The 12,399-nt window shown below is 49.9% G+C and overlaps 1 protein-coding gene across 3 annotated transcripts in view; it reads right to left on the bottom strand.

Moving 5' to 3' along the window:
- Positions 1-12,399, bottom strand: part of GAK (cyclin G associated kinase) — a 1,898,577-nt gene that overhangs the window by 307,218 nt on the left and 1,578,960 nt on the right. For 2 of the 3 annotated variants that reach the window (XM_085636622.1, XM_085636623.1), the window contains exon 24: positions 3,063-3,182. The exons of the other annotated variant lie outside the window; for it this stretch is intronic. In XM_085636622.1, the coding sequence (XP_085492748.1) occupies positions 3,063-3,182 (120 nt within the window). The remainder of the gene's footprint in view (positions 1-3,062; positions 3,183-12,399) is intronic. 3 annotated transcript variants of the gene reach the window in all.

Raw genomic sequence — 12,399 nt, 5'->3', positions numbered from 1 at the left:
AGTCTAAAGGTAACTGACCCCTAATGTACATAGGGTCTCCGGGTGCCGGCTTGTATTTCTTTTCGATTCTGGGGTTTAACACCCGTGCCCTGGTTGTTTCTTAAAAAATGTCTTTTGCAGGTTTTAGAACTCTCTTCAACATTGGCAGAGTTTTGACGGTTTTCTCAGAGGAGGCGAAAGTGTCCACTAAGAAATCTTCTTCCACAGTGTCAGAATGGAGTTCCACTCCATGATTGGCAGCAGCCCGTTCTATGAGGGCATTAAAGGCAGCAGTGTCCTCTGTGGGAGACGTCTTTATATTGTAAAGCTGCGTGTCAGCAGTATCTGGTGCGTTACCCTAGTCGGTGGGGTCATCCCATGCCTGATCTGGGTCTTGCATGTGATCATCAGGATCGATATCCCCAGGGTAGGTGGTATCATCCTCTATATAGTCCTCTCCTGCGTCTGCCTCTGAATGCGTAGGAGAAAAGGACGGTGGATCCTGAAGGAAGGGTTGAAAGGTTTCATGAAGCACTGGTGCGGACCCTGCCGGCAGTTTGTGTTTCAAAGGAATCTTGTAGGAGTCCAAGCCCTTCTCTGGTGTGATTTTCCGCTTGCGGAGCATCAACCTACCAGTGTCGGCGTCGATAAAGTGTGCCTGTGAAGGCTCGATATCGATGTGTCCAGTGGATAGTGACTGTGTTTGGCGGACACGTGTCCGAATTTCGAACATTTTCGGTGCCTTGGGCGGCGGCAATCCAAATGTGATGTGCGCCGGCGCCGAGTGTGATTTTGTGGCCTTGTGCGTTTCGGGACCCGACGTAGGTTGGAGGGTTGCCCGGTCTCTGATGCGTTGCAACGACGCTGAGACCTGTTGCAAGGTGAACGCAGATGGCGCTTTGGAACCGATAGGCACCTTGGAGGCAGGCGTCGAAGCGGCATCCGACTTATTTCCAGTCTTTGGGTCGTCGATCCGAAGGGAGGTATCGACGCTCGTCGGAGTCGATGATTTTGCAGGCGCCGCACTCTTCAATGTCGACGCAGATGGGTCGACCACCTTGACCTTGGTGGGTTGGGCCGTAATCTTCGGTGCCATAGGCCGAGGCGCCTTGTGGGTACCGAGGGCCTTCTTCTTTGGCTCGGCGCCGGGACCCGTCGCGGTGAGCTCGGCACCGAAATCTCGTTTGGTGCGTTCGGTGGCGATGACTTGTGCCGGCGTCGAAGGAGTGGAGGGCTTCGAGGCCTTCGATCCGATCGCAACCTGTTTCACTTTCGGTTTCGATGTAACCGGTGCGACGGACGGTTTCGGTTTCACTGAAGGAAATCCAGTCGTCTTCGATATTAATGGCTCCTGTGAAATGTTCGAGGCCGGGCCTTGAGGCGGGGCCGAAGAACCGTGTGACTGATCTTGGGTAAGGCCCGCGGGCGATCCCTCGACCTGAGCCTTATGACGACTTTGTCTCTCGGCCTCCGTATCGACGGGTTGGCCTAGCTCTTCGCTGGAGCTATCTTCCTCGGCCCCAAGGGCCTCATTGTAGTCTCCTACCTCTTCGACGACGTCTTTGTCCTCAAAGATCACCTCATCATCGTCTTCCGATCGGGAGTCATGTTCGGAAGCGTGGCTGGAGTCTATGTCTTCTACGCTCTCGGCGTCTTCGTCCTCGGTGCTGAAGATGTTGGCCGGGGCAGGCGCCGATTGCTGCGCCTCCAATCTCGCTGCCCGTCGATTCCGGAGAGTCTTCTTCGAGCGAACCCGGGCGCAGGCCATACATTTCGACTCATCATGATCCGGTGAGAGACACTTGTTGCACACCGGATGGACATCGACGTGTGGGTATTTCGCATGGCATAAAGGTCTTCTCTTGAAGGGAGTCCTTGATTCCATCGTCGATCGAAGTTCGATGTTCGGACCAAAGCGGATCCGAAAAGCGTGAAGAAGGTGCTAAAACACAAAATAAACTGGTCGATACCGAACGGGAACAATACCGACGAGATCTAAAGGCCTTTTGGCCTTAAACTAAAGTTTCCGAACTTGAGCTAAGATAAGCACATCCGAACCCAATGGCGGAAAAAAACAATCTAAGGATGGAGAGGATGCCCATGCGCACTGTAGTCCAGGGGAGGAGCCACCTATCTCACGATACCTCGAAGACTCTTCCAGGACAACAATGTGCAATCATCCGGACCCAACACTAGGCGGCGATCTATGCACAGATATGAATTCAGCAGCCCACATGCCTCGAACTTGCCGTTTCGAATCTGTCTTCTTGCGATTTGGGATTTTATAACCAGAAGATTAGTTTACCTAGCGTTTTTGTACTATTTGATGGGGTTTTAACAACTATTGCTGCTTTTATTCTAAAACACAACCGACAGAACGAGTAAGAGTGTAGTTTTGGAGGAACTTTATTTGCATATGAGTTTTTTTACACAATAAATGAATGCACTTTTGAATTCAAATCAGAGCAACAAGGATGACATTTTAAATACCAAGATGTGGATTTACCCATCAGGTTAGAGGGATACTGCCCTGTTTTATTAATCCGGTAAATACCCCCAAAGGGGTTTTATACAGATTAACAGATACACAAAAAACCATCAAGGTTTCCACCTGCACCGCCTTGACATGTCTGGATTGGTGACAGTTGTAATGACGTGTTAAACTTAGGCGACTCCCAGGGTTTCTGTCTGAACTGAAATGGTCAAAAGGATAAAAAATGCACAGATCCGTTGACGATAATTTACAGCTTCAAAGAGTATGGGGTTACAAGAAATAAATAGCGATGGTTTAAAAACTAAAAAAAATTATTTTTCAAGCTGCTTCTCATCATAAATGAAAATGTATTCTCTACTTCTCTACAAAAAATGTATTCAAAACTTCAAAAATTAAGAGAAAAATATACATCTATTTTCAAACTTTACCTGTGGCCCTGTGGTGAAATGCAATAATAGTGTCTGAGCTGTAGAACTTCACGATACCTAATCACTTTTCATAAAGAACAAACTAAGTTTCAGGTATTGCTAAACCACCAATGAGAGTAAAATTTGGATTATGATTCATTAAAGTACCAAAGTTCAATTACCAGGAAGGGTTGAACCAATGTTTCCAAGATCAGCAAATGGATCGAAGTTTGGCGATCTTCCAAGGCTGATGGATGGTCCCAAAGATGCACTCGAAGAATTGCTACCAGATGTCTTGTGCCCTACGAATTAACATTAGTCTATGTAAAATAACAGCAACCCAAGTAAAGTATACATTCAGAGCGAAAGGCTAACTGTTATAGGTAGCAAATGCACAAGACTAAGAAAACAAATGTACCCCTCTATTAGTAATCTGTGGCACTTGTTTAAAGTTGTGACGTTAGGGAATACACATCTCGGCAGTAGTCTCAACTGATAACCTAAGATTTAATTTTGAAAACCCACCACACTACAGTGGAGCCAGGAGTGGTCGAGGAGAATTGTTGCTGACTAAACCCACGAGCTTCAAAGCACTTGGGTGCTACGATAAACACAAGTATATTGACACAGATCAGGAGTCCTCAGCAGTCTCCGGAAGACTTCGAATCTCAGTCTCACTATGCACTTTCTTCACTTTTTTGTCAGTTACACTGGAGTGCCAAAAAGACAAGTTACTTACCTTCGGTAACGCCTTATCTGGAAGAGACAGTCTAGAAAGATTCCTTACCTTAAAACTGTCCCCAGCTGCCAGACTGGATCCAGAATTTTTTCCGAGCAGAACCTCTGCTTGTCGGTTGAGGGCGTTGTGCGACTCCATAGCAACGCCGTCCACTGGATGTCGTGTCGACGGAGTCCATATAAGCCCTTCCCTGACGCACTGACGTCAGTTTCTTCTGTGACTAATTTTCGCACCAAAACGCAGGGCTACCACAGAAACTGGGTATGGAAACAGTGTGCCAAAAAGATAGATCCATCTTTAAATCAACCACTACAAGTGGTGACGTACTATACAATGACTCAACCACTACAAGTGGTAATTTACTATGAAATAATTTCAAGAAACGGATGCTGTAGGTAAGAAGAAAAACTGTGTGCAGAATGGGGAGCATGGGTGGGTCAGTAAGGAATCTGTGGCTAGACTATGTCTCTACCAGATAAGGGATTACCGAAGGTAAGTAACATGTCCATCTGATAGAGACATCTAACCACAGATTCCTTACCTCAGAATATGATACCAAAGCAACACCATACCCCTAGAAGTGGGTCTGCCAACTGACATTACCCCAAAATCCGCACATATAACCAACCAGTCTACTGAAAGACAGAAAAGACCAGTGGAGTGAGACAGTCGGGTGAGAAGGTCAATGCACCTCACTATAAGCAATGCAGAAATAAGAGAGATGGGGAAGCATGGCTAAACAGAATCCATAGCAATCGAAAAGTAATGTGTCGAAAGCCCCTAATTGATATGATTTGACATATTAACCAGACCCAAGTTTGGAACTGGGCCGGTCGTGTAGTTCCTATATAACCTATACAGGATCTGCGTGTCCAGATAAACTGTGGCACTGGTGGCAGACTGATTCCGTGCACCCTCACCGGAATACGTTAGCCTGTCTGTATCAGCAAGCTCACAGTGCCACTATAATCTCCTCTTACCAAGGAGAAAATAGATTCTGGCAACCTCAGAACATGACAAACCTGAGCCCTCAGGATCTTGGAAACAATGTACTACTTTTCGCTCAGTCGCTCGTGCTCACTTAGTTTGTCTCAGAGAGATACACAGAATAAACAGGCTGGGCGTTTTCAATAAGAGTTTATTGAGCAGTTGTTATTCTAGTGTAGAATAGATAAGCTGCAACAACCTTTAGACAGTAGCAGAGATATATGATTAGAAGTACTACGAAAGTGAAGGGATGGTAAAGTTCTACCATCGTACTGAAATCATGAATACATTCAAATATATAAAGTACGAGTTACTTACCTTCAGTAACTATGTATCTGGTAGAGACGATTCTAGCTGCAGATTCCTTCACGTAGAATTATCCCCAGGCGTGAGACTTGATCCGGAAACTTTTCTCCCACTGCATCCCTGCGCGCCGGGGGGCGGAGCAACATCACGCGACTCCGCCCAGGCGTCGTCCACGTACGTGACGTCAGCGAGGTCACATAAGACCCGCCCCGGCGTGCCAACGTCAGTTTTCTTCGGAGAACTTTTCGCACCACAACGCGGAACCACCAGATAAAAACACTGCGGAAGCATGGGAATAGTGTGCGAAGCGCAGAAAAATTGGAAAGAAACGGTGACTAGCACCACCACCAGAGTAGCGCCAACACCGCAGAACCCAAGGGAAGGGAAAGAAGAAAGAAGAAGAAGAAGAAGAAGAACAAGCAGAAACCTGCACAGTTACCCTGCCAGCACATAGACAGCCTCCAATCCCTGTGCCCCAGAGGCAAAGAACATGCGTAAACGCATGGCACACGTAGTAAACCCCCCCCCCCCATCCTGAGCAAAGAATGGGACCAGCCCCAAGACAGACAGGAACAACAAACGTCCAAGCCACCCCCACCTAGAGGGCAACCACCCACAAGGGACAAGGGCAAGACCTGGCCAGATGACCCTTAATCAGAGGATAGCAATGGGAAGGGAGGGGAGGGATAGAAAGCAATCCCCCTCAAACCTGGAGTAGCCAGAGCAGCAGGGCACCGGAACCCCATCCTCCAAAGAACCAAGGGAGGAATGAACCGCCCCCAGACGGAGTCACCCGTCAAGAACAAGGAAGGCACTCACAGGAGAGACAGCCCCCCCACCGGGAGGCGAGTACCGAAGACCAACCCAAGGGTCCTCGCAGAATAGGGGAGGAAGGGCAGGCCGTGAAGGACTCTGCGGCTAGAATCATCTCTACCAGATAAATCGTTACCAAAGGGAAGTAACTCGTACATCTGATAGAGACTACTAGCCGCAGATTCCTTCACGTAGAATAGATACCCTAGCAATACCCCCTGAGAAGGAGGGTGTGCGAAAGGACTCCACCAGCCAATGCAGAACAGAGGGCCCCACTGGGGACCAGATCTGTGGACCAGGTAGAACCTCGCCCCTGCCAGGCCAAGGGAACCCCCACAAGCAGAACCCCACCGACCCCAAGGGGATGTAGGAGGGAAAGAAGGCTGAAAATCTTGTAACCTCACAGCAGAGGAACCAAGGGCAAGGACTGAGAGGCCGAAGCACCCCACTCCCCCACAAGGCAACATAGCTTCCGCCCAATGCCAAGACAGGAAAGCAGAAGAAGAAGAAGCCTAGAGGGTCCAAGGAAAGTAGGGAAAAGAAGGCAAACCCACTCCAGATGGAGAGCAGCCTGTCAGGCAGAACAGCGCCAGCAGTCAAAGTCAGAAGCAAGAAGAACAGCCCAAGGCCCCAGGAAGGCAGAGTAGGCGATGCCTGGCAAGGGAGAACACAGAATCATCCCAGATCACAGGAGCAGGGAGAGGAGGAGATGCCCGGGCCACCACTACGAGTGGCCGCGCACACGACCTCAGGAAGCAAAAGCAACCTACCTAAACGCCATGGATAACAGGTACCTGAAGGCGACCAGAACCCTGTAGCAGAGCACAAGCCATATGACAGCTACCACTACCCCACACAGGGTACGTTAAGTCCCAAGATATGGGAACCCTCTTTGGAACTCTTTGGGACGCTGCAGATCCCAGAGACTCAGCCGAGTCCCACAAACAGGAGGAGGCCCTAGCCAGCACACACAAGGTGTTAAGGACCAGCAGGGCCGCGCTGGTCGAGGCGATCATGTTGCGTTCCCAAGAGTCCAGCCAGCGGGCCTCTCGGGACGGCAGAGTCAACAGTGGCGGCAGGGAGTGAAAAGCAGTCCGCAAAAGGGGGCTAGCGGCTGAGGGGTGAAGGGAAAGACACGCCGGGTCACGCGGCGCCGGTGCCGAAGATGCTGAGGCACCAGGTCCCCCTGAGGCAGGATGCCTCCGTGCCCCCGTCAAGGAAGAAAGGAGCGAACCTTCAAAGGGAAGCAAGATTTCCTTCCCACCAGAGCCCTGGTGGAGGACCTCCAACAGATGGTCCGCCGGAAAGCGAGCCACCGGGTCACCCATGCGCAGGATGCCCACAGCCGTGGACACCGCATGAGCGAAGACCGCACCTGCCTCCGTAGGGCCACGCGGTGGAGAAAGCAGCTCCTCCGTGGGCGACGGCTGCAAACTAAGGCAGTTGTGTCCCCGAGGCCAAGCGGGGCGGACAAGGGTCAGACCAGGAAGTCAGAAGGAGCCAAAGAATGAGGGACCTGCCGGTCTTCCGACAAACACCTCTTCCTCAGGAAGGGCAGGGAGCCGCCCTTCGATGCCGGTGAAAAAGACACCACACAGCGACCAGTCTCCGGGAAGGACGACACCAATATACAGCCTGCCTCCGGAGAAGGAGCGTCCGAAGACGAATCCGCGGTACGACCCCTGCGCAGAGCCGTAGAGTCCGCTGCTTGAGGCAGGATGTCAGCACCAGCCGGCGTCACCGGACAAGGTACCTCCAAGTCATCCCGCACCGGAGACCGGAGCGGAGACCAGAGTAGAGCTGGAGCCGCACCGGCCCCGGGGTGGCGCTGGGATGACGCCGACCCGACCCCCGCCGAGGCAGCCACCTGAATGGGGGAATGAGACGGGCCTGGGGAGTGGCACGATGCCCCCCGCGGCCCAGAAGGAGGTGAAGATCGCTCGGCAACCCATGTGACGGCGCCAGGGACGATCCAACCTCTGACTTGCCCTCCGTCGAGGCAGCCGCCTGTGGGGAGGGACGAGAAGGGCCCGGAGGGGGACGAGGCCCCTTGGCCTCGACCCGGAGCGGGACGAGAAGGGTCCACCGACCCCTGTGGCTCTGCATGGTCCAGCTGCTGCTGGCGCCGTAGCACGGTCACCTCGGCCTTAGACAGGACCACCTTGTCAAAGGACTGAGAGGGACTCGGGGATGCGACCCGAGCACCGGGGACCTCCCGTAACACCACAGGTACCCCAGCAAGAGTTTGCGGCAAGGCAGAGACGCCGTGGCCTGAAGGAGGTGCCCCAGAGAAGCCGCACCCCAACAGCACCACATCCTCCAAGCCTGGATCCGAAACAGTCGGCGCCGGAGCTACCGGCGGCGCCGCGGAGGGCCCTGCGCAGGGCGAGGAATTCGTTGACGCCCCAGGAGGGGAAGGAGGAGACGCCAGCGAGGCCTGTAAAGCCACCGCTTATGATTCCATTTGGACTCTCGACGCCCCAACACCGGGAAACGGTGGATAGGAGGATATGCGGGCCGCATCACCCGCGGAGAGTCCACGCCCCCAGGTGGCTGGAAACCAGCCCCCGGGGACAAACTGCGACTCTTACCCACCGGGGAGCGACGCTCACGTGACATCGGAGAAGGGCGACCACGGGCGAATCTGAAGCCATCCGCCGAAGCAGACCGAGGGGAGGACGTCGAGCTGGAGAGATGCGCCGAGAGAAGTTTCATCCGGCACTCCCGCCGCGACTTCGGCTTCAACTGTTGGCACGCCACACAATCTGTGGTGCCGTGATCCCCCCCCCCCCCCCCCCCCCCCAAACACCACATTCAAATGAGGTGAGGGTCCGTCGCTGACATAAGACGCCCACAAAACGTGCAAGATTCAAAGCCCGAAGGCAGTCGCACACTGTTCCAACAAAAAGAAATGGAAGAAAAAGGGGGCCCTAACAGGCTCGTACCAAGGACTGGATCCGCGTTGCACGCGGAAAAGGAAAAAACTGACGTAGGTGCGCCGGGGCTGGTCTTATGCGACCTCGCTGACGTCACATACGAGGACAGTGCCTGGGCAGAGTCACGTGATGTCGCCCCGCCCCCCGGTGCGCAGGGATGCTGTGGCAGAAAAGTTTCCGGATCCAGTTTCATGCCCGGGGATAATTCTACGTGAAGGAATCTGCGGCTAGTAGTCTCTATCAGATACACATGATAAAAGATGCGTACTCCTACGATGCCTCCCTAACTAGATGTACCTAAATGTACAAAGCATCTGTGTAGGTGTTATGCCAAGAATCCCTATACGGTCTAGTCAACCCCATTGCCTGAGAATGAGAGAATATGGGACCCCGCCCTGGTCTTGAGTTGGACACACCGCGAGGGATGTTTGACCACTGCGAGCTGGAGCGTCTGCATGCAGGAACCTCAGAGTCTCTGGTCAGTGTGTCAGACGGGAAGTCTAGGTCTCCTCTGTCCTTCCAAGCAAGATGTGATGTATATATACCCATAGGTCTCCCTAGGGGTCCTACCTTGCTGTGTTACTGTGTCAGCCTAAAGGATGACGTCGGGCCTGAAATTTATACAGAGATATAATACAGGAGTTGTTAGTTCTGCTGTGTTTCCAAGAAGCCTTATGCATAATGTATGAGATTCGAACTACGGGGAAACCTGCGTTCTGAATGCAGTGTCGTATCTAGGTAAAAGGTCAGTCCCTAAGAACCGTTATGTATGTAATGTAGGAAAGAATATAGGTGAAAGGGTGCAATGTTACCTGCGCCTATATAGGGTACCTATATGGAATATAACACCCACTCGTCTTCCGACTGGACATATGTAACTTATTACCGTACTACTAGCCTAACTAGAAATTGGTAGGCACAAAGTTTATAAAAAAATCTGTTTAGCTTAAATGTTTAAAACTTCTGAAAATGTTCTTAAAACTTAAAAATGTTTTAAAAAATAAAGATTTTGCAAGCCATAGCTCTAAAGTGTCCGTAGTTAAAGTTCGAATCACTGTAAGCATTAGAAAGGCATGCATACCCAATTAATGAAAGGAATGTCAATTTTGTTTTTGAGTTCCAAATTTGAGTTTGTTGTAAAAAGGGCGAATTCCTTCCAGCACATGACGAGCCAAATTAGTCAAATGTTTGTGTGTCCTTGCTGGTAGACGCAACATTTTCGTTGCTTGCTTCTGCAGTAGACGGCCCCTGTAACACATCGCCGAATACGTCAATTGAGCACAGATGATGTTCCACACTGCTCACAGCTGGTGCTGGGGCAGCCTGTGCGCCATACAAAGCCTGGGTGTCGGACAAGGAACCAGTGTCCATAACAACAGGTGCTATTACTACCTGTGGGAGCTCAAGGAATGCAACCATCGACATTGGAAAACGCTGAGGACACTGCAGAACATGGGCCGTTATCGGGTCTAGTAAAGCATTCACGTCCGTTTGCACACATGATGGGAGTGTCAAACAAAGGTCTAACACGCATTCTTCTCTGCAAAACAGGCATCGGAGGACAGAGAAGATGCAATCCATCCAGACTGGTCGAAATGACAAGAACCAAGATGCACTTAGTTCTCTTAGGCAAGGCATGCCTAGATGTTGTACCATGCGGTCACGGTATTTATGCTCCAGGAGTGCTTTTTCCATCTCCTTGGTGACTGGGACGTCCATTGCGTAGCAGATGGAAAACAATCAGGATACCTGCTACTAGAAACAGGATTAGCAGAAGTACTCCAAAGATGCTTCCAAATACGGAGTGTATGAAGTTTGGTATAACTCCAAGTACCGTCTGAAAGGTGCCCAGAAGTCCAGAACCTCGGTTATTAAATAGATGGACTATGCCTGTCGTATCAGACATGTTAAAGATACGATTTCCCATTTCCGCAGAATGGAAAGGGCAACTTGATGGATAAGCGCCAAAGACCTTGCGATCTGGAGATCAAAAGTCTCTCGAGCGGAGGTTGAGAGCACAGACTTCTGTAAAAGCATGGCTTTCATTCTGCTTAGAGTATCAAACCGTAGTAAAGAAACATTCAGTGAAGGCCATAACGGCGCTTCTCTTACTGTATGTGTCGGTGGAAACAATACTTGCATACAACAACTAACCCTGGAGTGCATGGTTACCAAATATGCGATGCCCAGGGGTATTCCACAGCAGCCTTGGCTGTTCAGCATCAAGTAACTCCCATTTGAAAGTAGCCTGAATGCTGAAGTAATCACTGCAGCTGGGGCATCCCTCAAATGGCAGGACAGGTTTGCTATAGAACCATTACAAGGTCTTGCAGCATTATATTCTGGCATAGGAGTGATCTACTTAGTGTTCTCACAGTTTGTATCACCTAGAAACACTTCTGGATCCCCACTCCGGCATCGAAACCTGTATGGTAATACCCATGATTCCTAATGTATTCCTTACCCATTTCTTCATATCTGCCTGCAAGCTTTTGTTCAAGGCAATACTGAAAATAAAAAGTAGTGGCCGGTAGAGTTACGTGGCCATGGATTAGCCATTCTGTAGAAGGTAATTCTGCTACTGTAAATGCTAATCTGTCCAGTTTTTCGATACGCAGCATTGTATATTTAGCTCCCCATTATGCCATTTCTATCTGTTTATCTGTTAGATTGTATTCAGAGAACAGAGATGTGCTGTTAATATAACTCCAAGGCACATAGCCTGCACGCAAAGATTGCAGCGTCCAGTTTAACAACATAATAGAACGTAATTGAGATTGCCCGTGTTGTAATATGGCCATATCTTGTTCTAGTATGTCTATCGCAGAAGATAGAATGTTGCCTAAGGAATATATCCTGGAGGTCAATGTAGTTAACTCAATATCTACCACTGCTAGAGATTTTTCTAGATTTATACCGTCTATTTCACGTAATCTCTCTGTGGCCTCTTGGGATTTTTCCATATTTCATTGTAGACAGCATAAATGAAATGTTTCTGACGTGGCTTCCTGGGACCTAGTAAAAAAACCTTGAGATCCATATCCTATGACAGGAAGGATAAGTGTTGTTTCACCTTTGAGAGTGTTGAGGTTTTTAGCCAATCAAGGCACAACTTTCCAACACTGTAGGATGTCACTACCCCTGGATGTACTCTCTGTACATAATGTGGATCTGGCCTATGGATACTGAACCTTTCGGTTTTACCCATGAATCTCGCCTGACAACTACTGGTGTCTGAGGACCAAACCAACCATTTCTTTCAATCAGGGTCTGATCTGTTGTATTGTATAAAGACATCTACCGTAATCTCTTTCTGTGATGTTATGTTACCCTCGGTGTGTGATGGATTCGGCAGCTGAGGTGTGTTCAAGTCTTTGTTCTTGGCTAGTCCAAGGCAAGACGTCTGTTGCACTGTCTCGTTCAAAAACATGATCTGCTGAGTGATGAGGCATGCTCTAAATAAAGCTTCCGTTCCCTCAACTTGCCATTCTCTTGAACCCCAGACGGATTTTAAGTTTATGGTGTCTTTCAATAAGTCGAAACCTTGTTCAGACAACTGGGCAATAAAGGAAGCAGAGTAAATCTGTTTGGTGTTTGTGAACATATTTTTCTGTGCTGATGTTGGTGCAACCTTATAAAAATATTAGGCTGGGTCAGACATATTAACCTGTTCGCTGCTTCTGTCGGCCAATGGCAGTCGTGAGGACTACGTTGCTAGTGCTGCGCACGTCCGTTGGC

The sequence above is a fragment of the Triturus cristatus genome, chromosome 2_1 (assembly GCF_964204655.1).
Source record: "Triturus cristatus chromosome 2_1, aTriCri1.1, whole genome shotgun sequence".
In the NCBI taxonomy this organism is placed as follows: Eukaryota; Metazoa; Chordata; class Amphibia; order Caudata; family Salamandridae; genus Triturus; species Triturus cristatus.
Note: the sequence above shows the minus strand (reverse complement) of the source record. Positions and strands in the feature narration are given on the sequence as shown.